The sequence below is a fragment of the Sus scrofa genome, chromosome 9 (genome assembly GCF_054392235.1).
Source record: "Sus scrofa isolate SSC_HxYL_T2T_F1_AM1 chromosome 9, Sscrofa_HxYL_maternal_Yorkshire_Landrace_v2.0, whole genome shotgun sequence".
NCBI lineage: Eukaryota > Metazoa > Chordata > Mammalia > Artiodactyla > Suidae > Sus > Sus scrofa.
The window spans coordinates 1,689,867-1,717,018 of NC_139391.1; the positions used below are offsets into that span (position 1 = coordinate 1,689,867).

The following is a 27,152-nucleotide window of genomic DNA, read 5'->3' on the forward strand; positions in this document are numbered from 1 at the left end:
CAGCTGCCAGACAGGCAGCCTGGGGACAACAGCCAGACAAACCTAAGGTCTTGCTGGCCCCAGAAGTGCCAGCTGTCTCCAGATATTCTCCAGAGGAAAAAAAAAAAATGAATAAGGAAAAAAGGAGGAACTAAAACTAAGACGGGGTGGTGGGTCACACGGGACAACCGAGTTTATGTTCCAAAACAGCTGGCCTACAAACTAGTCCACCAAGAACATGAGCTAACCCACATGGGCAAAACTGCCTTAGAGACCCTACTGGGCCGGTACTATCTCATTGCTCGTCTTCCTGCACTCTGCTCCTTTTTCTCCCAAAGATGCATAACCTGTTTGCAGAATAATGCCCGCCAGGTGCCCCACAGACCAGCTGGGGCACAACACTGTGGTCTGTCCCCATTTGAGGATATGGAAGTGGACTTCCCTAGTAAGGGTCACCCCTAGTAAGGGGTACAAATATTTACTAGTTTTTATCTGTACTTTTTCAGATTGGGTAGAGGCCTTCCCTACCCGAACTGAAAAGGCAAGGGAAGTAACCAAGGCACTCCTGAGAGACATTATTCCCAGATATGGAATGCCTCTGACCATCAGGTCAGATAATGGACTGGCATTTGTGGCCGAAACAGTACAACAGGTGGCAAAAGCTTTACAGATCCAATGGAAACTACATTCTGCTTATCGCCCTCAAAGTTCAGGGAAAGTAGAATGCATGAACCAAACCCTTAAACAGACCCTGGCAAAGTTATGTCAGGAAACTGGCTTGCCCTGGGTAGACATGTTGCTGGTGGCCCTCCTAAAAGTGAGATGCTCACCCCGAGCGGGAATAGGATTCTCACCATTTGAAATCTTATATGGGAGGCCACCTCCACTAATCAGTTTAAAAGCAAACACTGGGGAGTTGGGAGACTTGGAATTACATAAACAATTATAAGGACTGGGGCTCACTATTTCTCAGATACATAAATGGGTCACAGACAGAATACCTGTGCCCTTAGGTATAACAGTACACCCCCACAAGGTGGGGGGACCAGGTGTGGATAAAGGATTGGAAAAAGGATTCTTTGAGGCCGGTATGGAAGGGCCCCTATGCTGTAATTCTAGCCACTCCCACTGCTCTTAAAGAAACAGGACTATATGCTTGGATCCATCATTCCAGAGTTAAACTGGCTGGCCCAGCTGACGACTGTGGAGAGTGGGAGACTGCCCTTGATCCAGAAAGACCTCTTTGCCTGACAATACAGAGAAGGAGACAACGATCTCAAAGCCCTGCCCTGACCACACTGGAAGCTGGTCGGTCAATGCACAGCTGAAGCTTAAGGAATCAGCTGCCTGTGAACCCAAATGGAAGGAGGGTTTCAAAATAAGCATTTGCATTGACGGAAGAGGCCTAGACCCTGGAGCTGTGCTACATTTCAGAGAATCATGTTTGTGCTCCAATCTGCCTCTCACAGGGTCTTTCATTCCTTTTATGAAGAGATAAAAAAACACCCCACCTCCCATTCCAGCCACAACCAAGAACTTGTTCTTAGCCCTGGCAGAAACTATTGCACAAACTCTCAAGGTCTCCTCTTGTTACATATGTGGGGGAATGAACACAGGAGACCACTGGCCTTGGCAAGCCAGAGAACGGGACCCATTAGAGCCTCATAATGAGACTGCATACCCCCAACTCACCAATGGGGTATAGCTCCTCAGAACTGCTATTATAGTGAGAAATTGTCTTGTGAGGCGGGGAGGACGGTTTAATGTTTCAGTTGGAAGCCTAACATGTTTAGGCCTAAGGTATAATCTGACTGCCCAAAATACTCAATGGTGGTCATCCTCCAACCTCTCAGAGCCCAAGCCTAATCCCCTGTCCAATTTTTCCCACCTCTGACAGGCATGGGAAGATATCACTGCTAATATCCAATGGTGGGCACCAAAGGGATTATATTGGATTTGTGGAAAAATGGCCCATTCCATTCTCCCCCCCCCCAATTGGGCTGGGGCATGTGTACTGGGAACAATCAGACCTTCCTTCTTCCTGCTCCCGCTGTCACTAGGGGAGCAACTGGGAGTTCCTATATATAGGGCACAGGGTGCCAAGAGAGACCAGAGGGCTCTCCAAATTGGAGAGTGGAAAGATGATGAATGGCCCCCAGAAAGAATAATTCAATATTATGGGCCTGCCACCTGGGCAGAGGATGGCTCTTGGGAATATCGCACCCCTGTCTATATGCTGAACCGCATCATCAGACTACAGGTGGTTTTGGAACTTATAACAAATGACACTGCAAGGGCCTTGACTATATTGGCCCAACAACAAACTAAAATACACAGTGCAATCCACCAAAATCGCTTGGCCTTGGATTATTTACTTGCTTCTGAAGGAGGGGTTTGTGGAAAATTTAACTTAAGTAATTGCTGTCTACAAATAGATGACACCGGAAAGGTGGTAGAAGAAATTGCTGACTGCATGACTAAACTTGCCCATGTACCTGTACAAGCTTGGAAAGGATGGGATGCAGACCGTCTCTTTGGTAAATGGTTCTCTTGGTTGGGAGGAATTAAAGACAATGGTTGGAATAATCATGGTTATACTTGCAGGGTGCCTATTTGTTCCCTGCCTTGTACCTCTCCTGATAAATATTATAAAAGGTTTTATAAAAACCATGGTTGAAGGAAAAACAGCCTCCCACCTGCTACTTATCAGAGGCTACCAAAGAGTTATGACTGATGATGATCTGTAAAGGGTGCAGACACACCCTGAACATCAAGAGGGGGGAGTGAAATGGAGTTTTAACTAAAGAACAACCCTCCCCCCCTTGGCTAAGAAGGCAGCTGCAAGCCTTTCCAGCTGTGCTCATCACTATGCCACCCTTCTTGTAATAATGTAACAACTGTGTGCTCTCTGTCCAAGCCAGCAGCCCTGCTAATCATGTACCCAGCATTGCTTATCAGTTCCGCCCCTGTAACCTTGCTTGCTCAGTTTCTTAGGGAGGAACACTGTCTGCTTGGGGATGGGGGAGGTCTGGGATGCTTACATGGGAAAATCTAGATCTCATAGTGTATAAAAGTTACTAAGAACAAAGACCTGGTGCCCAGACTCTGGAGGTGACTCCTCTGAGCCCACACAGGTGCTGAATAAACCTTGCTTTTCCATATCTCTGAGTGCTGTTTGTTTCCTTCCATTGCCACGGTTTTTGCAGTTTCTGCAACACCATTGTAAGTGACTAGACATAGTTCCCAGTGCTACACAGCAGGATCTCATTGCTAATCCATTCCAAAGGCAATAGGTTGTTTGAGTGACTTCTTATGCAGACATAGATAATCTGTGTATCCCTTTTCTTCAGCTAATACCCAACATCCTATTCACTTTCACTGAATAATCTAATGCCAAAATTTCTGAGGTCTCCTCAATTTCTTCTTTTATTTTTAATATCCCACAATAATCCTTCGGCACGTGTGGCCCTTACCTGAACTGTATCTTGAGTAGGTGAATATCTCTCTAACTACAGAGCAACTGCCATAGCTGAGAGCACCACCATCTTACACTTTGACTCTTTACGTCACTACATTTTAAAAAATAATTTTTAAATTTTATTTAAAATTTTCTTTTTTTTTTTTTGCTTAAGTATGTTTGATTTACAATGTTTTACCAATTCCTGCTGTACAGCATACTGACCCAGTCATACATGTATATACCTTCTTTTTCTTATATTATCTCCCATTATGGTCTATCTATCCCAAGAGACTGGATTTAATTCCCTGCGTTGCACAGTAGGACCTCATTGTGCATCCATTCTAAATGTAATAGTTAGCATCTACCAACTCCAAATTCCCTGCTCACCCTTCCCCCTTTCCCTTCCCCTTGCCACCAACAAGTCTGTTCTCTATGTCTGCTTTGTAAATAGGTTCATTGTGCCATATTTTAAATTCCACATGTAAGTAATATATTGTACTTGTCTCTCTGACTTGCTTCTCTCAGTATGACAATCTCTAGTTGCATCCGTGTTGCTGCAAATGGCATCATTTTGTTCTTTTTTATGTCTGAGTAGTTTTCCATTGTGTATATATACCCTGTCTTCTTTTTTAAAATTTTTTTTTTGTCTTTTGGCCATTTCTTGGGCTGCTCCCACGGCATATGGAGGTTCCCAGGCTAGGGGTCGAATTGGAGCTGTAGCCGCCAGCCTACACCACAGCCACAGCAATGCAGGATCTGAGCTGTGTCTGCAACCTACACCACAGCTCACAGCAACGCCGGATCCTTCATCCACTGAGCAATGCCAGGGATTGAACCCGCAACCTCATGGTTCTTAGTCGGATTCGTTAACCACTGAGCCACGACGGGAACTCCTATACCCTGTCTTTTTAATCCATTCGTCTGTCAATAGCTATTTAGGCTATTCCCAAGTCTTGGCTATTGAGCATAGTTCTGTTGCTGGGTCATATTATAGTTGTAGATTTAGCTTTCTGAGGAACCTCCTTACTGTTTTCCGTAGTGGTTGTCGCAATTTACATTCTCACCGGAAGTGTGGGATGGCTTCCTTTTCTCCATAACCTCTCCGGTATTTGTTTTTTGTAGACTCATTACTGATGGCTATTCTGACTGGTATGAGGTGGTACCTCACTGCAGTTTTTTATTTCTCTAATAATTAGTGATGTTGAGCATGTTTGCATGTGCCTACTGGGAATCTGTGAGTCTGCTTTGGAGAAATGTCTATTTAGGTCTTCTGCCTATTTTTCAATTGGATTGCTTGTTTTTTGTTGTTGTTGTTGTTGTTGTTGAGTTGTTTGTATATCTTGGAGATGAAGCCCTTGTCAGTTGCATCATTTGCAATTATTTTCTCCAATTCCATAGGTGGTCTTTTTGGTATTTTATGTTTTCATTTGCTGGGCAAAACTAGTGAGTTTGATTAGGTCCCATTTGTTTGTTGTTATTTTTATTGCTAATGCCTTGGGTGCCTGACCTAAGAAAACATTTGTATGGTTTATGTCAGAGACTCCTCTAACTTTTCATAATCCATTTTCCATATAACAACCAGAGGTCTTAAAAAATATTAGATTAGGTTAGAACTATTTTGAAACCATTTGGTGTATTCTCATACTTTTTGGAGTAAAATTCACTGTTACATGGCTGATGAAGCTCCTCCCCATAATCAATCCTTTCTGTGTACACCTCTCCTCCTGGTTTCCCATGGTCTCTTTATTTTTGGAGAATATCAGGGTCCTTGCCCTTGCAGTTGTCTGTTTAGCACCCCCTCCCCACCCGCACTCTCCATATTGATGGGTCATTCTTACCTTTCAACTTTCTACTCAACTGTCACATCCTCCAGGTGGCCTTCCTCGGTCACACTCTTTATGGAAAATCCACCAACACCACCAGAGTTACCCTTTATAAGTCATATCAACCCAGTTCACTTGTCTCTTCCAACACCTATACGTTCTGTGTTTATATTGTTTAAATTCCCTAGAGTTTCCCCACCAAAATAGAACTGCTTGGAAACTCAGTTCTTTTCCTCAGTATATCTCTGTTCCATTTATCAACATAAATCCATTGCCTAGTGGTTCCTAGAATTTCAAAAAGTCTCCACCAGTCCTTTTTAAATTAATAGATGGATGACTGTCCCACATCCGTGGGTAACAGTACATAAAGGAACTGATCAAATATTCATCTTGGGCTTTGAGTTCACACTGGCAGGAATGATCAGTGTTTGAGGCCCCTGTTCCACCTTCTGCCTGAATTACTCATGAACGTGCCAAGGGGTAGATGTCAGTCTGAACAGATTTGGGCATTAATGTCTGTCACTGATCTTTGACTTGAATCAACTCTCCATTATTGATGTTCAAATGGACCTGAGGTGAGACACAGGAGATCTGGGAAGACTCTGACCTCTGAGTTATGGGTCCCCACATCCAGAGAAAGCTAGTCTTGGTATTCAGAACGCAGAGTTCCCATACCTAAGTTCCAGGAAGTCATGGGAGTCAGGATGCACCTGGAAATTTTACAGGACAGTCACCAGTGCTGTGTGCCACAAATCCAGTGTTGGAGTGACATCTGGAAAGAGGCTCAAAGCAAGTGATGATTCTGTCTCTTGGCTCAATTCTATCATTTGCATGAAAGCACGAAGTCATGTGTTGCCAAGACCATTCCTGCCTTTAGAAGCTGACAAGGTCAACTGGAAGCCTGCCAACTGGAATAGCTTCATCTTGGAGGACACATTCATGTGACATGGTGATGGATTGAGTAGTTATTAATGACCGAATGGGATTCTAGTACTGTTCCAATAGATTTGTTCTTTGATGATCATTTTGCTGTGCGGGGTCCATAACAGCACATTAGTTAGTGAGCTTTTACACAATGTAAATACATCTTTGTTCTCTGACAGAGGGCTCCTATAACCCTTGTAATTCCCTGGATGACAGGAGTAGTAGATGCTCCTCACCCCTTATTCTATTATTTGGTCTTGGACCATGGTTGCTGATACAGGACTCCTAAATCCTTTAGAATTTCTTGGGTGTCTTCTGTTCTGAGAGCTCTTGGTAGGATCCAGGACAGCTTCAAGCCGGGGTCTGTGCATCAAAAATGGCAAACCGTGATTACAAGTTTGTACCTTTATTTCCACTTCCGATTCTTCAGGGAGAATGGTGGAGCTTGAAACTGACTAAATATTGATCCCTATCCTCCATACAAATGCTAAGCTATGGAGAGGAGAGGGTCCAGGTCGGTGAGCAGATCCATGTACCAGGAGGGTGGTGCTCTCCAGCTTCATGGTGATAGAAGCTCCTGCCCTAGGAAGCCCCCAGACCTGGTGCTGTGTGTCTCTGCATGTGGCTGCTCATTTGTCTTTTACAACATCTCTTGTGATAAACTGGTAAGTGTAAGTGAATATTTCTTTGAGTTCTGTGAGCCATTCTAGCAAATTTTCAAACCTGGGAGAAGGTTATTGGAAGCCCTGACTTTGTAGCCATGTTGGGCAGAAGTGTGGGTCCCTGGGGAATCCTTACTTGCATGCATGTCTGAAGGGAGGGCAGTGTTTTGGAATGGCGCTCTGAAGCCTGTGAGTTCTGGCCATACCTCCATGCAGTTAGTGTCCCAGTTGTATTAAAAGAGAGCATCAAGTTGATGTTCAGATGTTTAGGATGGTTTGTTTTCCAGTAGGTTGGTACAAGGGGCAAACATACCACCCAGATTCTGTAAATAATGTTGTGAATGGAGAATAATGGCTCCATTGCCCTCTATTGAATCATTTCCTGTGCATTAAATTGTCTGTCGTGCTTTTTCATGTTTGTTATATATGTTCGACTTCAATTTTGCAATAATATGATATATACTCTACTTTTTATTTGGTAGTAGATTATAAATATTTTCCATTTTGTTACATTTCACAGTGTGTTTTTCATGCCTCACTTCTCTCACTGCACTATGCTGAGAGAAGAACTTTTATGATCTAAGTCTTGTTTTCACATGCTTAAAGTTGCCTTTGTTAAGAGTTCTAATACTGCAAAAACTGTGTCCTCACGATTCAAGTCTATGGTGATGATACAAAAAGGGACTATTGCAATGCCAGAAATACATTTAGTACAATCTTTGACTATGGTTCTGGTTTTTGTGTGTATATTGATTTCTTTATAAATCTAGCTTATGGAACGATGGTTGAGTTAAGACATTAATTTACTTAAAATGCAGCACGACAATGGGAGAAACAATGTACGTATACGTGGATGTGGAGCTGGGTTCCCATACTGTACAGTGGGAAAAAAAAGTGTGTTGGGGGAAATAACAATAAAAAATAAATTAATAAAATTACAATGCTTAGAATGAAAAGATCCACTTTTTAATCTCTACAAATAAGGAAGTTGCAATTACACCAAAAATGAGTTTACTTTTAACGTGTGCTTAAATTTGGATATGATTTCAGGCAATTCATATGATTGTGGAGTCCAGATCTGATTTCCTGTGGATGGGAATCAATCCCGTTTTCCCATTCTCACCCTTGTTTTGGGCTCTTGACATCCTCGACCTTGTTGGGGGAAGAGTTTGTTCCAAAGACAAAGCCACAGGGACAGTTTAGGCTTGCTTCTCCTGGTCACATCCACTAGATCAGTAACGGGGCTGAAGTCATTGGCCTGACCGAGTCTTATAGTGTAGAGCAAGAGCAGGGAATCAGAGGACTTGAGTCCATCGGCCTCCAGACAGACTATTGGCTCTCCAAGACTCTTGCAGTAATCTCATCTGTGAATGGAGGTGAATTAATAATACCAGCATCATGAGGTTGCTGTGAAAACTAAATGAAGAGGCCTTGTGGTTTGGACCCAGACATTCTGGATTCAGACCTTGTTCCCCCAGCTTCCTAGCTGCCTGATTTTGGATATCTACATGTCTGTGTGCCCCCAGGTGATTCAGGAGCAAAAGAGAAGTGGTAGTACGACTTCTTCGGATTTTGGGGAGAAAGCAACCAGTTCCTATCCCATTGTGCTTAGAGCAGGGTTGGCTACACACTATTGTTTGCTAAAGAAATGAAAGAAAAAGTCCTAGGCACCCACAGGTGTTGATACACGATGGTGACAATTATTGCTATCATTATTTCTGTTTGTAACATGTGTCCCAAACAGTTTACAGGAGTATGAGCGAGAGGGTTAGAAGTGTGATTTCACTTTAAGGACTCAGCCTGCAGCATTTGGTAGCCCACAGTAGTGTGATACTGGTAGAATGAAGCAAAAAAGAAGAACAGTTTACAGGTCACTTGAAAGGCTAAGAAAGAGTCCTACTGAGATACTCTGAGAGTGGTCTTCCTCAGGGCCTCCTTTACATCTCTGTTCCGGAGGCTGTAGATGAGGGGGTTCAGCATGGGGATCACCACACTGTAGAACACAGAGACCACCTTGTTCTGGTCAGTGGAGTAGCTGGACTTGGGCATCACATAAATGAAGGTAATAGTTCCGTAGTAGAGCGTAACGGCCGTGAGATGGGAGGTGCAGGTGGAGAAGGCCTTGTGTCTTCCTTCAGTGGAGGGCATCTTCAGGACAGTGATGAGGATGCAGATGTAAGAGAGAACTATGACCATTCCTGTGATCCCAAGGATGGACCCAGAGGAGATGGAAGGGAGAATTTCAACAACAGAGACATCTGAGCAGGAAAGTTTCACCAAAGAGGTGAAATCAGAGAAATAGTGGTCTATCTGATTTGGTCCACAGAAAGACAGACTCAACAAGCAACTAGTAAATGTCCAAGCATTCACACACCCACCCAGATAGGAAGCCCCCAGTAAGAGGACACAGACTCTTGGGGACATGTGGGTGGAATAGACCAGGGGCAAGCTGATGGCCACATAGCGGTCATAGGCCATGGCAGCCAAGAGGAAGCAATCAGTTGTCCCAAACAGGATCACCGAAAAGAGCTGGGCCTCACAGCCAGTGGTTGTGATGGCCACTCCATGTCTAAGGAAGCCTATAAGCATCACTGGTGTGACTGATGTGGAAAATCCACTGTCTACAGAAGCCAAATGGCCAAGGAAGAGGTACATGGGGGTGTGAAGCTGGGGACAGCTTTTTATTAAAAGAATTATGCTGACATTGCCTACTAAGGTGACAACATAGATGCCTAGAAATATCACAAAGCAGATGACACCAAGCACAGGATCCTCCGTGAGCCCCAAAAGGATGAACTCTGTCACACTGCTGTGGTTTCCAGCCTCCATCTCTCCTGTGGGTTGTTCCTGTTGAGGGAAATGGGAATATTCCTTTATTAAAAATAGTGTCATTCTGTACATTTCCAGTTGTCCTTGGTCATTCCTTATACTTGTTCACAGTTGTTTGTTCCCTGTCCAGCCTGTAAATTATGATGATCTAGATGGTTTTGTTTCATTTCTCTTTGTTGCATCAAAAAATTATGAGTCAGCTGCACTCATCTTGATCTCTATTGTATTGTATTCGTTGAATATTATCTATTTTTTTTCTGTCTTTTTAGCTATTTCTTGGGCCGCTCCTGTGGCATATGGAGGGTCCCAGGCTAGGGGTCAAATCGGAGCTGTAGCCACCGGCCTACACCTGAGCCACAGCAATGCCAGATCTGAGTGGCATCTGCAACCTACACCACAGCTCATGGCAACGCCGGATCATTAACCCACTGAGCAAGGGCAGGGACCGAACCCGCAACCTCATGGTTCCTAGTCAGATTCGTTAACCACTGCACCATGGCAGGAACTCCTGAATAATATCTATTTTAAAACACCACTCCAACCTTACCTTCTAGGCAAATCTCTCTCACCAGGTCCAGATCTATTGTTTCACTTTCCTTCTGGAAGTCTCCAGATGCAAATCCCACAAATGCCCCCAAATATCAAACCATCCTTTCCTTGGATCACTCTTCCCATGTGCTGTATCTGTGGAGTGACACCAAATCCACCCAATCTCTTGTGTCTGAAACGTGGGCGTGATCTAAGCCTTCTTCCTCTAGTGAACCACATCTAATAAATCCCATTGGCATTATCTGCAGTTTATCTCCCAATTTCATTACATGGTAACAGTTCCATTCCAGATATGCTTTCTTTAATTGAAGCCCTGGTCATTATTCCACTTTAGTTTGTCTCTTTGCCTCCCTGCATGATTCTTATGCCTTAAAATATGCAGTAAATCTCCCAAAGTGGTCCATCCCCAAATTAAAGAGCAAGTGAGTAGTTCCTGCTGTGGTGCAGTGGAAATGAATCTGACTAAGCACCATGAAGTTGCTGGTTTGATCCCGGGCAATGCTCAGTGGATTAACGATCTGGCATGGCTGTGGCTGCTACACGGGCTGGTGGCTAGAGCTCTGATTGGACCCCTAGCTTGGGAATCTCCATGTGCCGTGGGTGGGACTGTAAAAAGACAAATGAATTAAAGAAATAAATAAACAAAAAAGAGCAGGTGATACTGAGGAGCTTGTTTTATAACTTTCAGCACTTTCTCCAGCCTAACCTGTTGAGTGCAGCACAGTGCACACATTCTGAGGTCCCTCCTGCCTGTGACACGTTGCTTGTCCCTTGGGATGGTCCCATCCTACCCCTGCACTGACCCAACCTTCCTGAGCTATTTACAGTGCCCCCATGTACACGAGTTCCCCCATGCGCTCTGCTCTTTGGCCTTCGCTGCTTTTTCTCCCCCTTGAAGAGCTCCCATCCTCTCAGTACTCTGGGTGACCTCCACTCCTTGTTCAAGGTCCTCTCTCTCCAAAGTCTTCTCTGACTTCCAAGGGTTAGCAGAACACTTTCCCGTGGCTTGATATCGTGCCTTGAAGATGCCTAGATTCCCATTCTTTGCACTAGGTTGTGTTTCATTTTGTGTGTTTTTTGGTTGTTAACAGTACACTGTCCCCAATTTATAAGCACTCTCCTCTGTCAGTGTGTGTTCTGTCCCTGTGTAAGACATAACCTGTGTTTGGATATAAAATATGCTGAGAAGGCTTATGAGGTCATTTTGTTTCTGATTAGTGTGATAAGGATGCTGTGGGGAACACAAAATGAAAACAATTTAGCTTCCCTGTCCAGAGAATCCAGGTCTTTCAGAGGAGAAAGATGGTGAACTTTTCATTAGTGTATGGAAATTGCATAATTGCAGGATGAGTAAATTAATGGCTTAGGTTGTTTGGAATGAAAAATTGTATATTCATGTAAGTAAATATGGTGGAAAATTCAAAATATTCCTCTCAAGTCTGGCTACAGACACATGAGTCAAGTATTAGAAGTTTGGCATTTATTTTTTGAAGTTTCCCCTTTTATCTATTTTAATTGAGCTTTTATAACATTGTAGATAATATTTTAATATAGCTATTTTTCTTTACATTTCAATAAGAAATTTATCACACGATTCCCCACAAGCACATTTTCCGAGATCTTCGTGATAATGCATTGAGTCCCTGGATGTTAATCACCCACTAATTTTGGGCATGCAACTGTTCACAACTTTTTGCTAATCAGAATGATTAATCCCACAAAAAGGATAAGGGATATGGAGAAGAACATTCCAAAAATATGACTTTTTTTAATGGCTGCACCCATGGCAAATGGAGGTTCCCAGGCCAGGGACTGAATCTGAGCCACAGCTGTGACCCAGGCTACAGCAGCAGCACCACCAGATTTTTTAACTGACTGCACCAGGCTGGGGGTCAAACCTGGACCTCCACCACCACCCAAGCCACTGCTGCCAGATTCTTAGCCCCCCACTGCACCACCATGGGAATTCCGTGGTATATTTTAAAAATAATCCCTTTGCTAGGTATTTTAAGAATTGCATTCCATGCTCTAACGTGAGTGAATCCCCATGAGTTGTCATGGTGAAAATACACAACCATTGTGCCCCGTGTTCACGGTTTTGGTGAGTTCTTGGTTACAGTTTCACTAAAGAGATTAGCACCGCTTCTAGTTTTTGCCATTTTGTGTGACAGAGGCAATGTTCCTGTGTTTTCAAACAGAGTATATGATAAATTAGAGTATATGATAAGTCAGAGTATGTGATAAATTATAAGGGACTACCCAGAGTAATTACTGCAGTCCAAAGCAACAGTTTCAGGGTATACTAAAAATTCAGTAGGCGTTATAAAGAAACTATTTATCAGAATGAGAAACAGAATTATGGACATAATGTTACAGACTTGCAAATATTTTAAAATAAAAAAACGAGATTAATTTTAGCGATCTGAAATTTTTCGCTTACGCACTTTTGTTTGTCCTTTACATTAGCTTCTGCTAGCTATCAATTCCTACAGATTTATAAATTTATAATCAATTCCTACAGATTTATAAATCCTATTTGAACACATTGAAACAGAACTTTTTATGTAGTATTAACACCTAAGGAAAGATTCAGCATAAATTTTTAACAGTAACAATCATTTTTATTCATTTTAATTTTGTGGCATATACAAATAGTATTTACATTTTAAATTTCTGTATATATTACTTTTAGTCATTTACAGTTTCACTAAAAAGTATCTAAAATATTTCCCACTTTCTTAATAGCCTTGATAACTGAAATGCTGGGTGGAATATATGCTCGGATACTTACTATGTTATTCATGGAGCTTCAGCATCTCTCAGTGTTCCCATCATAGCTCAGCGGTTAACAAACACAACTGGTATCCATGAGGATGCAGATTTGATGCCTGTCCTTGCCCAGTTGGTTAAGGGATCAGGCATTGCCATGCACTGCAGCATAGATCTCAAACGTGGCATGGATAGAGCATTGCTGTGGCCTTAAGAAACCAAAAAAAAAAAAAAAAAGAATGTGTCATATCTGTTTGATTAATCTTCATGAACGCCACTTAAATTACTCTAGTGACAGGCTAACGTACTACCAAGGGTGTTAGCTCTATCATGACAAATTTCTATTTAGTCATAGCACTTCATCCCCCATGACTTCAATGGCACAAATCATCTCCTTTCTACATCAAAACACTGAAATATATGAATAGAGCCTGCACACACCTACTGCCTTCCCTTTTCCAAAAGTAAGCCCCCATAGATCCTTTGGGCATTCCACCTGGGGCATAGCTTTCAGATCCCTCACCATTCTCCGGTCAGCCTATGAACAAGCTCTGGTCTGAGGAATGGGACCAAATACTGGGCAGCATGTGTGCTCTTTGCCCTCTGACCCAAGCAGAGTTCAGCAGGGCCAACCGTGCCTTCACTCTGGGCTTCTGTCTGTGTGACAGCATCACGGAGGCTGGAGAGAGAAGATGCAGATCCTGGGAGTCCCAGTGGCCAGTGTTTTCACATGCCCCTGACCCTTCAATCTCTCTCATTCACATGTCTTTCCATTTGTAAAATGGGAATAATTGTCCCTATAATGCAGCATTGTTGTCAGGTTAAGAGAAATGATATCTATAAAATACTCAGAGGTGTCTGTTCATACACATCAGAGCTAAGAAACTTTGTAATATTTTTCTTGAAGATAAAGTGTTGATAGATTTTCAATGATTTAAAATGTTTTAGGAGAATAATAGAAATTTTCTTTCAATACATGCCAGGAGCTGTTTCAAGTATCCAAATGATGCCAGGGAGTACCGTGCCTGATGCTGTCTCAGTTCTGGGGTCTGGTGTTCATGGTCAGTGCACAATATGACACCTGCTTCTGGTCCCTCCCTTCCTCTCCACTGGTTACCCTGGTTCTTTCTAGCGCATTGCATCATGACATCCCATTCTTGCCCCCCCACCTGGCACAGGGGTTCTAACTCTCCCCCAGCCTTTCCTTCAGGGGATGGGTCCCTTTTGATGATGACTGGGGACACAGGGCTCTGTGCCTCATCCAAACCAGGTCATTGCTTTCTGATTTCCTGTTCACGGCTGTGGCTACACAAGCTTCACTGTGACTGTGGCTGCTGAGACCGTCCACACTTCCCTGGGGTCTCCTGAGCAGCCTGGTTTCTGGGCCCAGAAGGACTTTTCTGTGGTACAAACCTTGCTGAGGCCACAGTTCCACAGGGGTCAAGAACGAAATTTGTTGAGAGAGTTTGGTTTCCTTTTAATTTCTCAATGAATCCATCGAATTTTAAATTATTTAAACAAGACCCATGACTACTGGACTCACCTTTCAGAGCCAGAGCTGCTGATGTGGATTCTGAAGAGCTCTTAATAGAGCAGATGTTTCCCACTATGTTTACAAGTAGCTGTGCACTGAACTGCTGAGAGTGTGAAATGCTGACTGTCGCCCTTCCTCCAGGAGCCCAGTTAGTTACAGACCTTCAGCCAGGGTGAGGGTGCGTGTGTTTGTGTGTGGTGGGAGGGAAGGAAGACTCTCATAGAACAGGGCAAGTCCCCTGGGCTTTTGTTGCTTCCCCTGTGAGAAGAGGGTTCCTGAGTTTGTTCCGCAGAAATGGCTTGTAGACTTGTGGCTCATTAATGTGGCTTCAGTGGACGGTCCAGGTTCTAACAAAAGGTGTATTTGCAAAGATCCTTAGGGACACTTTGTCGAGAGACTTGGAGAAAGAGTTCTTGGACTAGAAAGTTGACTGGAGTTTGGGACCAGTGTCAGTGTTGTCTGTGCTCTGATTTTACCTGTGTAAACAAAAGAGTTCCTTTCACTGAGGACATCAGGTAGTGGGGAAAGCCATGGAGTAGCAGGAGTCAGGAAGCAGACATGAAGCACAGTCCCCTGTCACTCAAAGGGTGTCCCAAGGACGGGTGCTGGTTCTCAAAGTGTTTGTCATCAGTCTGGTATGCAGTAAAGACAGAAACTGGAAGGAGCTCTTAAGCACTGTTACAAATTTTGAGAATGTCGGTTTAGGTGTATTGGCTTCAATAATTTAAAAGTTGTATTTATGCTTTGTATTTTAGTTTTCCTTATTTAATGTTTTCAGTGGTCCTAGTTGTATGATCTTCCCCAAATCACTGATCCATGGGGGCTTTTGGAAAAGTGATCCTTCCTGTAAAAAGAGTCTGAGCAATATTAGGTGTGGCCTTTGTATTCAGGTGACCTGAGTTCAGTTTGAGATATATGAGGTCAGGAAAATAGTTTACCCTCTTGGAGAGTCAGGTTCATGATACATACAATGGAGTTAAGGATTGGTATCTCATAGGCTGGTCATGAGATTTAAATGGGGTAGGATATAATTACCTGGAAAAGGTATCCAGAGTTAGTGATGTGTTTCAAACTTGAGACAAATAGGAGAAAGTGCCTGGATGTGTCGTCTCTGATCAACACTCACCAGACACATTCATCCGAGTTGGAAGGAGCCCTGTCACCTTCTGCAAAATATTCTATTTCCTCCTCAGTCCCCAATCCTTCACTTTTGATGTTCATGACATTCCAGCTACGGCCCCTGCTGTCTGCCCCATTGAGCTCCCTGCTATTCCTCATGCCCTGAGGACTTGCGCTCCTGCATCCCACATCGTCTCTCCATCTCTACCTTTGTCATCAGCAAGGACAACTTCTATCCATTTAAGTATCTCCACGGACAATTTAACCTCTAGTTTCCTTTACTGTCTTGACTCCAATAACGTTTATTTTTCGAGTCGACTTAGGAAACCCTCAGTTATGATGTTTGTTATCCTAAATCTCCCTGAGATTAATCTTTGACTCACAACTTAACTGTATGTCTATAAAACCTCAGTGTTAAAGCTGAAACAGCCACAGACCACCAGAAACCTACCTATAGTCTGACAAACTCAAGGTTATTGGGTCAGTGTAGCGAGGGTGGGCTCTCCAAAAATCATCTCGTGACTCTCAATAGTGGAGGGAAGGTCCATACCTTTTTAAAAAATTCCTAAAATTAAAAAAATTAACTTACAGTTGATTTGCACATTTTCTTCAATTTCTGTTGTACAGCAAATTGACCCAGTCATAGCCAGTTCCCTGTGCTGAACAGCAGGACCCTCTTGCCCATCCATTCCAAATGTCACCCTTTTCATCCACCAACCCCAGACTCTCCATCCATCCCAGTCCCTACCTGCTCTTCCTTGGCAACCACAAGTCTGCTCACCATGGCCACAGTCATGGAAACAGCCTTGATGTCCTTCGACAGGGGAATGGATTAGGAAGATGTTATACATATATTCAAAGGAATACTACTCAGCTATAAAAAGGACAGAATAATGCTGGTGCAGTAGCATGGATGGAACTAGTGATTCTCATACTAAGTGAAGTATGTCAGAAAGAGAAAGACAAATACCATATGATATGGCTTATATGTGGAATCTAAAATAAGGCACAAATGATCCTAACTGGGAACAGAGATAGATCAGGGACATGGAGAACATGTCTCTTTTCTTTTTTTTTTTTTGCCATAAGCAAAGTATTGCAAATTTTTGCTACAGCTGCTGCCAGATCCTTAATCTACAAAACCAGGCTTGGGATGAAGCCTGTGCCTCACAGGAGCCCTATCCACTGCTCTCATATTCCTAACCTGCTGAGCCACAGAGGGAACTCCCAGGTGCATGCTTTTTGAGATATTTAGATTCTTATTGAAGGATACTGGGTATGGTCAGAGATTGTAGGGTTTGGTTGTGGACTGGTTGCTGTTTGTGTGGGGAGATTAGTGGCGGAGATTACTCTGAGCCTGAACACTGTCCTGAAATGGTGACAGTTTAGCAAATGAGTATTTCCTGTCGTAGGTTGAAACAGCATTTCAGGCTTGGGTGCATGGTTGATAAAAAAAGAATTACTGAAAAATGAGATCATTATGGCATATTTTTTATTGTTGTTGCACAAACTTGGAAGTAATGTTTTCTGGTAACTTTGATTCTCAGTTACTCTATGTTCCCTTTCCCAGCCTGAAGAATGAGAGATGTTTTTCAGTCTCATGAAATTTTGCTCTTTTGGGAAATATTTACTTCTCATTTTTTGCCTCATTTATTGACATAAAATTGTTTTACTATGTATTTTTTAACCATCTTAATACCTACAGAATGTATAGTTATGCCCTTCTGCACCTCTTATTTGGAGAATTAATATTTTTACCTTTTTATTGATTCTTACTCCTACTGGTTTTTTACTTTGATTGAATTTTCAATGAAATTACAGATTTCTTTCTTTATGGGACATATGTCCTGTATCTTTACGTTTCTTGTTTCTTTTACCTTTTTTTTTTATTTATTTGTTGTTCCTTTTCAGACTTCCTGAGATGGAAGCTTATATTTTTTTATTTTTTATTTTGAAAAATTATCTCAATTAATTTTATTCCTTTTTTGTTGTACAACAGTTATCAGAACCCAATTTTATACCATTTCCATCCCAAAGCCCAGGCACATCTCCCCACCCCCCAACCCGTCTGATTTGGAAAACATAGGTTTTTCAAAATTTGTGAGTCAGTATCTGTTCTGCAAAGAAATTCATTGTGTCCTTTTTTAAGATACCACATGTAAGTGATAGCAATTGATGTGGTTGTCTCACTGTCTAGCTAACTTCACTTAGCATGATAATTTCTAGGTCCATCCAAGTTGCTAAAATGCTGTTATTTCTTTCCTTTTAATGGTCAAGTAATATTACATTATGTGTATGTACCACATCTTCTTTATCCACTCCTCTGTCCAAGGAAATTTAGGCTGTTTCCGTGTCTTGGCTATTCTATACTGTGGTGCATGAACATTGGAGTACATGTACCTTTTTGAGTCATGGTTTTCTCTGGACAGATGTCCAGGAGTGGGATTGCTGGATTAAATGATAATTCTATTTTCAGTTTTCTGAGGAATCTCTATACTGTTTTCCACAGTGGTTGCACCAGTTTACATTCCCATCAACAGTGTAATAAGGTTCCTTTTTCTCCACACCCTCTTCAGCATTTATTGTTTGCCAACTTTTTGATGATGACCATTCTGGCTGGTGTACCTCATCATGGTTTTGATTTGCATTTCTGGAATAACGAGTGATACTGAACATCTTTTCATGTGTTTTTTGGCCATCTGTATGTCTTCTTTGGAGGACTGTCTGTTTATATCTTCTGCCCATTTTTTGACAGGGTTGTTTTTTTGGTATTGAGCTATAGAAGGTGTTTTTGTATTGTGAGGATTAATCCCTTGTCAGTCACTTAGTTTGCAAATATTTTCTTCCATACTGTGTGTTGTCTTTCTGTTTTGTTTAGGGTTTCCTTTGCTGTGCAGAAACTTTTAAATTTAATTAATACCCATTTGTTTATTTTTGTTTTTATCATCATTACTCTAGGAAGTGGATCTGAGAAGATATTGCTGTGGTTTATGTCAGAGAGTGTTTGGTCTACATTTTCCTCTAAGAGTTTTATAGTGTCCGGTCTTCTATCTAGGTCTTTAATCTATTTGGAGTTTATTTTTGTGTATGGTGTTGGGAAGTGTTCTAATTTCATTCCTTTACATGTGGCTGTCCTATTTTCCCAGCACCCCTTATTGAAGGGGATGTCTTTTCTCCATTGTATATTCTTGCCTTCTTTGTCATAGATTAGTCAACTGTTGGTGCATGGGTTTAATTCTGGGCTTTGTATTGTGTTCCTTTCTTTGTGCTAGTACCATACAGTTTTGATGACTGTTGCTTTGTAGTATAATCTGAAGCCAGGGAGCCTGATTCCTCCAGCTCCATTTTTTTTTTCTCAGTATGACTTTGGCTATTCTGGCTCTTTTGTGCTTCCAAACAAACTTTAAAACATTTTGTTCAATTTCTGTGAAAACCATCCTTGGTACTTTGTTAGGGATTCCATTGAATCTGTAGATTGCCTTGGGTAGTATAGTCATTTTGATGATATTGATTCTTCCAATCCAAGAGCATGGAATGTCTTTTCATCTTTTTGTGCCATCTTTGATTTCTTTCATCATCATCCTATAGATTTCAGAGTACAGGTCTTTTATCTCTTTAGGTAGGTTTATTCCTAAATATTTTATTCTTTTTGATGCAATGGTAAATGGGATTGTTTCCTAATTTCTCTTTCTGTTTTTTTGTTGTTAGTATATAGAAATGCAGTTGATTTCTGTGTATTAATTTTGCACCCTTGACTTTGTCAAATTCATTGGTGAACTCTAATAGCATCTCTAGAATTTTTTATGTATAGCATCATGTCATCTGCAAATAGTGATAGTTTTACTTCTTCCTTTCCAATATGGATTCCTTTTGTTTCTTTTTCTTCTCTGATTGCCTTGGCTAGGACTTCCAAAACTATGTTGAATAGTATGGCAAAAGAGGACATCCTTGACTTGTTCCTGATATCAGCAGCAATTCTTTCAATTTTCACCATTGAGCATGATGTTAGCTCTGGGTTTGTCATATATGGCCTTTCTTATGTTGAGGTAAGTTCTCTCTATGCCCACTTTCTGAGAGTTTTTATCAGAAATGGGTGTTGGATTTTGTCAAAGTCTTCTTCAGCATCTATTGAGAGGATCATATGGTCTTTATTCTTCAGTTTGTTAATGTGATGTATCACACTGATTTATCTGCGGATGTTGAAGAATCCTTGCATCCCTGGGATAAATCCCACTTGATCATGATGTACAGTTTTTTAATGTATTGTTGGATTCGGTTTGATAGTACTCTGTTGCGGATGTTTGCATCTATGTTCCTCAGTGACATTGGTCTGTAATTTTCTCTTTGGTCATATCTTTGTTTTTGGTATCCGGGTGATGGTGGCCTCATAGAATGAGTTTGGAAATGTTCCTTCCTCTGCAAATTTTTGGAATAGTTTCAGAAGGATAGTTGTTAGCTCTTCTCTAAATGTTTGGTAGAATTTGCCTGTAAAGCCATCTGGTGTGGACTTCTGTTTGTTGGAAGTTTTAAAATCACAGTTTCAGTTTCAGTACTTGTGACTGGCCCATTCTTCTTTTCTATTTCATCTTGATGTAGTCTTGGAAGATTGTAGTTTTATAAGAATTTGTCAATTTCTTCTAGGTTTTCCATTTTATTGGCATATAGTTGCATTTAGTAATCTTTTATGATCCTTTTTATTTCTGTGATGTTTGTTGTTACTTCTTTTTCATTTCTAATTTTATTGATTTGAGACTTCTCTTTTTTTTCTTGATGAGTCTGGCTAAGGGTTTATCAATTTTGTTGATCTTTTCAAAGAACCATCTTTTTGTTTCATCGATCTTTTCTATGGTTTTCTTCGTTTCTGTTTCATTGATTTCTGCTCTGATCTTTATGATTTCTTTCTTTCTGCTAACTTTAGATCTTGTATGTTCTTCTCTCTCTAACTGCTTTAGCTGTAAAGTTAGGTTGTTTATTTGAGCTTTTTCTTGTTTCCTGAGGTAAGCTTGTATTGCTATAAACTTCCATCTTAGGACAATTTTTGCTGGATCCCATAGGTTTTGGAGTGTTGTACCTGTGTTGTCATTTGCTTCTAGGTATTTTTTAATTTTCTCTTTGACTTCTTCAGTGATCCATTGGTTGTTTAGTGGCATGTTGTTTAGTCTCCACGTGTTTGTGTTTTTTTCAGTTTTTTTCTTGTTGATTTCCAGTTGTATAGTGTTGTGGTTGGAAAAGATGTTTGATATGATTTCTTTTTTTTTCTTTTATTTATTTATTTATTTATTTATTTATTTATTTAGATATGATTTCAATTTTCTTAAAGTTACTGAGGCTTGATTTGTGGCCCAGATGTGATCAATCCTAGAGAATGTTCTGTGTGCACTTGAAAGGAATGTGTATTCTCCTGCTTTTCGATGGAATGTCCTATAAATATCTATTAAGTCCATCTGGTCTAATGCTTCATTCAGAGCCTGTGTTTGCTTGTTGATTTTCTGTCTGGATGATCTATCCATTGGTGTAAGTTGGGTGTTAAAGTCTCCCACTGTTATTGTGTTATTGTTGATGTGTCCTTTTAAGGTTGTTACCAGTTGCCTTATATATTGAGGTGATCCTATGCTGGGTGCATATATATTTACAATTGTTATAGTTTCTTGGATTGATCCTTTGATCATTATGTAATGTCCTTCCTTGTGACTATTAACATTCTTTAGTTGAAGCTTTATTTTGTCCAATATGAGTATTGCTACTCCAGCTTTCTTTTGATCCCCGTTTATGTGGAATATTTCCTTCCACCTTCTCACTTTCAATTTGTATGTGTCCCTAGAAGTGAAGTGGGTCTCTTGAAGACAGCACCTACATGGGTCTTGTTTTTGCATCCATTCAGCCAGTCTATGTCTTTTGGTTGGGGCATTTAGTCCATTTACATTTAAGGCAATTATTGATATGTACATTCTTATTGCCTTTTTATTATTTGTTTTGGATTTGTTTTTGTTGCTCTTTTTTCTTTCTTTCTTCTCTTGTTCTCTTGTGGTTTGATGACTTACTTTAGTGTTCTATTTGAATTGATTTTTCTTATTTGTGTGTGCATCAATTGTAGATTTTTGGTTTACAGTTACCCTGAAGTTTTGATGTAGGAATCTCTCTCTCTCTCTCTCTCCATATATATATATATATATATATATATATATATATATATATATATATATATGTCTATGAGAATTTTTTATGTTGTTGGTCTCTTAATTGCAAGTGCATGTCCAGTGCCCTGCATTTGTACTCTCCTCTTCTCATTATTTCTGATATTGGTAGCCTATTTGTGCATGGAGGATGTCCAACCTTTATTTTATATATGCCTTTAGTGGTGAACCTTGTCATTTGCATTTGCAGTGTTTTTATTTCTAGTTGTTGCCTTTTCTTTTCTGCCTAGAGAAGCTCCTTTAGTATTTGTTATAAAGCTGGTTTAGTGTTGCTGAATTCTCTCAGCTTTTGCTTATCTGGGAAGGTTTTGATTTCTCCTTCAAATCTGAATGAGAGCCTTGCTGGGTAGAGTAATCTTGGTTGGAGGTTTTTTCCTTTCATCCTGTTGAGTATATCATGCCACTCCCTTCTGGCCTGCAGAGTTTCTTCTGAAAAATCTGCTGATAACCTTATCAAGGTTCCCTTGTATATTACTTGTTTCTTTTCCCTAGCTGCTTTCAGTATTTTCTTTTTATCTTTAATTTTGGTCCATTTGATTATTAAGTGGCCTGGGGTGTTCCCTCTTGGGTTTATTTTATATAGTACTTGGTGTGCATCCTGGATTTGAATGAGTGGTTCCTTTTCCATGTTAGAGGAGTTTTTGGCTATTATCTCTTCCAATACTTTTTCTTACCCTTTCTCTCTTCTCCTTCTGGCACCCATATTATACAGATGTTCATGCATTTAATGTTGTCCCAGAGTTCTCTGAGACTGTCTTCATTTCTTTTCAATCTTTTTTCTCTTTTCTGTTCTGCATCAGTGATTTCCACTAGTCTGTCCTCCACCTTGCTTAATCATTCTGCATCCTGTATTCTGCTGCTGTTTGCTTCTAATTTTTTAAATTTCTGTTTTTTTTATTTTGCTTGCTTAATCCATAAATCCTCTATTTCTTTGCTCAGTTATTCTTTTAATTTATCAGTCTTTACCTTCAGTTTAATTCCAGTGTCTTGCATCATCTTTAGTATCGTCAGTCTAAAGACTTTTTGCTGGAGGCTGATAATCTCCAGATCTGTTTTTTTTTTTCTTGCTCCTTTATTTGAGTGAGAGTTCTCTGCTGTTTCATTTTCATAGGTTTTTGGTGTGGTCTCCTTTTTGCAGACAATAGAGTTGTAGCCTCTTTTACTTCTGATGTCTTTCCTCTCTTGTGGCTGAAGTTGGTAAGGGGGCTTGCTGTAGGCTTCCTGATGGGAGGGGCTGGTGCCTGCCCACTGGCTGATGGGGCTGAGTCCTATCCCTCTGATGGGTGGGGCTTTGTCCCTGGGTAAGATAGGAGGTGGCTGTATTCCTGAGGATGTCTTTAGGCAGCCTGTAACTGATGGGTGGGGCTGTGATCAGACCTGGATTATCATTTTACCTAGGGCTTCTCAGCAGTGATGGGTTGGCCAGATTTTCCCAAAATGACCCCCTCCAGAAAAATGCATGCTGATGAATATTCCTGAGATCTTTGCCTCCAATCTCCTTCCCCCACAATGAGCCACAGTCACCCCCTGTTTTCCCAGGTGCTCCTCCAAGAACTGCAGTCAGGTCCAACCCGGATTCCTATGGAGACTCTTCTTTTCCCTGGGGCCCAGTGCACATGAAAGCTTGTGTGCCTTTCAAGAATGTGGTCTCCATTTCCCCCAGTCCTGTGGAGCTCCTGTTCACAAGCCCCACTGGCCTTCAATGCCAGATGGTCCAGGGGCTCTTTCTCCCAATGCCAGATGCCAAGGCATGGGGACCTGATGTGGGGCTGAGATATCTCATTTGTGTAGATGAGTCTCTGTGATACAATTACTTTCCAGTCTGTGGGCTTCCCACCCAGTGGGTATGGGGTTGCTTACCTCACTAAATTGCCCCCCTACAGTCTTGGATGTGGCCGCCACATAGTTTTCTGGAGTAGGACATCTCTTTGAAAGTTTCCAGTCCATTTGTTTGAAGGGTGTTCAGTATTGGGTTGTAATTTTGTTATTTTTATGAGAGAAGGTGAGCCCCAGTCCTTAAATTCTGCCATCTTAATCTGGTCTCCTGGTAGCTTATTCTTTTGTTTTCTGCATTTTCTAGAGATTGGTTTCCAACATATTAGCTTGATGGGTTACAGTCTTTTTTGTCAATGTTTGTTCAACAGTTACTGTGATTTTGTGTTTATGTGAGAGAAAGTGAGCTCAAGTCCTTCTATTCTGCCATCTTCTCTCTGACCCCTTTCCAAAGCTGGAAGGACTGGAAATTTTCATGGGACCTGGTACTCGGGTAGGGATTCCCAAACAGTAATTGATGAGTTGCTGGAGGCTCGGTGTGGGAAACCCTTTTCAACCATTTCCTTTGTGCTTCATTATTTTAACTCGTTTATAGGGTGCCGGGTGCAGAGTTCTTGCCCCTAGTACTTCAGACCAGAATTCTCACTATGAGATGGCTGCTCCTGACACCTCAGCTGGGCCAGCCTTGTGACAAGAGCCATGCACATACTGATTCAACCTGGCGGCAGGCCATTTTCCAACCTACTGTCTTGAGTTTGGGTTATATGTGTCTTTTTTAATGTGCCAACTATTTTGAATGATGTTCTGGATGTCATGAAGTATACGTTATAGAAAGTCTGGATTGTGTAATAACATTCTCAAACATAGCCATCACATGAATGTACCACTGTTTCTTCACTTGTTTATTCAATAATGGACTTTTGGGTACTTTCTAATTTTTTGCCAATGTGAATAAAGCTTCTGTGAATATCTCCATGCAAGCCTTTGTGTGGATATGTTTTTATTTCTCTTGGACAAAAATCTTAAGATCATACTTGCTAGGTGTTATGGTTAGCATATGTTTCCTTAAACGTGCAAAATTGTTTTTCAAATGGCTGCACCATTTTCCATTCCAGCCAGTATTTTATTCAGTTCTGTTTGCTTTGTGTCCTTTCTAGCACTTGGTATTGTCAGTTAAAAAAAAAAGCTATTCTAATGTGAGTGTAGCATTAGCACTTTTATTTTAGTTGGTACTTCCCTATTGACTGATTGTGTTCAGAATCAATTTCAAGTTCTTTGCTCTATTCATCTGTTGATTATTACTTAGTTTGTTTTCACTCTTGGCCATTGTGGCGTGATGCTGCAATACATGTGGAAGGATAGATATGTATTCAAATTTCTCTTTTCATTTTCTTTATTTATATACCCAAAGGTGGACTTTCTGGATCTTATATGGTTCTACTAGTAATTTTTTTTAAATTTGTATAAGAATTTTTTATCATTTATTTATATATATATATATTTTCTACTATACAGCATGGTGACCCAGTTACACATACATGTATACATTCTTTTTTCTCACATGTTGTGTTCCATCATAGGTGACTAGACAGAGTTCCCAGTGCTACACAGCAGGACCTCATTGCTAGTCCATTCTAAAGGCATATATCCAGACAAAACTGTCCTTAAAAAAGACACATGCACCCACATGTCCATTGCAGCACTATTCACAATAGCCAAGACATGGAAACAACCCAAATGTCCATTGACAGATGATTGGATTAAGATGTGGTGTGTATATATATATATATACACAGTGGAATACTACTCAGCCATAAAAAGAACAAAATAATGCCATTTGCAGCAACATGGATGGAACTAGAGACTCATATCGAATGAAGTAAGTCTACTAGAAATTTTTTTGAGGGATCCCTATACTGGTTTTTAGATTGTTTTTGTTTCATACCAATTTCCATTTGAACCAGTGGTGTACAAAGTTTTCCTTGTCTCCATACTCTTGCCAGCAGTTGTTACCTCTTCTCTTCTTGATGGCCATTCTAACAGCTGCGAGATAATAACTCAGTGTGGTTTTGATTTGCATTTCCCCAGTGATTAGTAACATGTATTTTTATGTTCCTATTGGCAGTTGAATTTTTCTTTTTTTGGCATTTTGTCTTCTTACAGCCACATCCATGGCATATGGAGTTTCCCAGGCTAGGGGTCAAATCAGAGCTGTAGCCACTGGCCTATACCAGAGCCACTGCAACGCAGGATCTAAGCCACATCAGTGACCTACTCCACAGCTAACTTCAATGCTGGATCCTTAACCTGCTGAGTGAAACCAGCGATCAAACCCACATCCTCATGAATTCCAGTCAGATTTGTTAACCACGGAGCCATGATGGCAACTCCCATATCACTGGATTTCTTGTTCTCTTTTTTGCTTTTAATTCTTTTTTTTTAATGTTGATTTTTATTTTTTTCCATTATAGCTTGTTTACAGTGTTCTGTCAATTTTAAATTTCTTTTTAATTGAAGTATAGCTCATTTATGATACGATATTAGTTCCAGATGTACAGTGTAGTGATTAAGCATTTTTATAAGTTGAATTCCATTTAAAGCTATAATTAAAATATTGGCTGTATTCCATAAGCTGCAAAATATATCATTGTAGCTTGTTTATTTTATATATAGTAGTTTGTACCCCTTGCTCCAGTACTGCTCTGTTGCCCCTCCCTTTCCCATCTCCCCACACTACCCATTAGTTTGTTCCTTATGTGAGACTCTTTCTGTTTTGTTATATTCATTTATGTGTTTTATTTTAGATTCCATATATAAGTGATAACATACAGTATTTGTCTTCCTCTATCTGACTTATTTCAGGAAGCATAATACCCTCTTAATCTATTATGTTGTTGTGAATGTCACAATTCTATCCTTTTTTGGGAGAGAGGGCTGTATACTATTCCATTATATACCTATATCCTCATTAAAATTCTCACTGTGTTCATCAATTATTATCTCTATTTCATTCAGCATTCTTATTACTAATAATTTGATTATTTACCTGCTAAGTTGTTTACATGTTTTTCATTAGTTTTTCTCCAGTTTTTTCCCCTGTTCCCTTGTTACGAATCCCTTTGTCTTCTCATTTTGCTTAACTTTCTCTGCCCCTATGAAATTAAGTGAAACAGTTACCTCCTCCCAGTTTGGAAGTGGTGTCTTTGCTGGGGAGCATCTACATGCAGTCTTTGTGTGCTCAGTGACTTTGGTGGGAGACTTGGATCTGAAGGGTGCAGTGGTCATGGCTTTTCCTAGGGTGTGGTGGCAGCCAGCACCTTGGTGGAAATTAGGACTGGAGATGGATGGGCTAAACCAGAGCCTGGTGTGAACAATGGCTTCTCCTGTGGCTTGACAGCAATTACCAGCTTTGTGGGGGGTGTGGCTAGAGCTGGAGGTGTTAGAGCTTCAGCATGGAGCAAGCTGCAGCTAGTCCCTAGGCACTGTGGCACTCACATCTTGGTGGGTAAAGAAAGAGCATGCAGGTGGAGCCTGCTG

The 27,152-nt window shown here is 40.9% G+C and overlaps 4 protein-coding genes across 7 annotated transcripts in view; 3 read left to right on the forward strand and 1 right to left on the reverse strand.

Moving 5' to 3' along the window:
* Window positions 1-27,152, forward strand: part of LOC100522627 (olfactory receptor 10T2-like) — a 277,947-nt gene that overhangs the window by 191,405 nt on the left and 59,390 nt on the right. The window lies entirely within an intron of this gene.
* LOC110255358 (olfactory receptor 5P1-like) overlaps window positions 1-27,152 on the forward strand; it is a 216,506-nt gene that overhangs the window by 115,715 nt on the left and 73,639 nt on the right. The window lies entirely within an intron of this gene.
* The window catches only part of OVCH2 (ovochymase 2), a 500,449-nt gene that overhangs the window by 112,363 nt on the left and 360,934 nt on the right, over window positions 1-27,152 (forward strand). The window lies entirely within an intron of this gene.
* On the reverse strand, window positions 1,156-9,677 carry LOC100522451 (olfactory receptor 5P1-like). The gene is made up of 3 exons (XM_084978268.1): window positions 8,757-9,677; window positions 4,734-4,823; window positions 1,156-1,326 (listed from the first exon to the last, which is right to left on the reverse strand). The coding sequence occupies exons 1-3, from the start codon at window positions 9,675-9,677 to the stop codon at window positions 1,156-1,158; spliced, it is 1,182 nt and encodes a 393-aa protein (XP_084834394.1).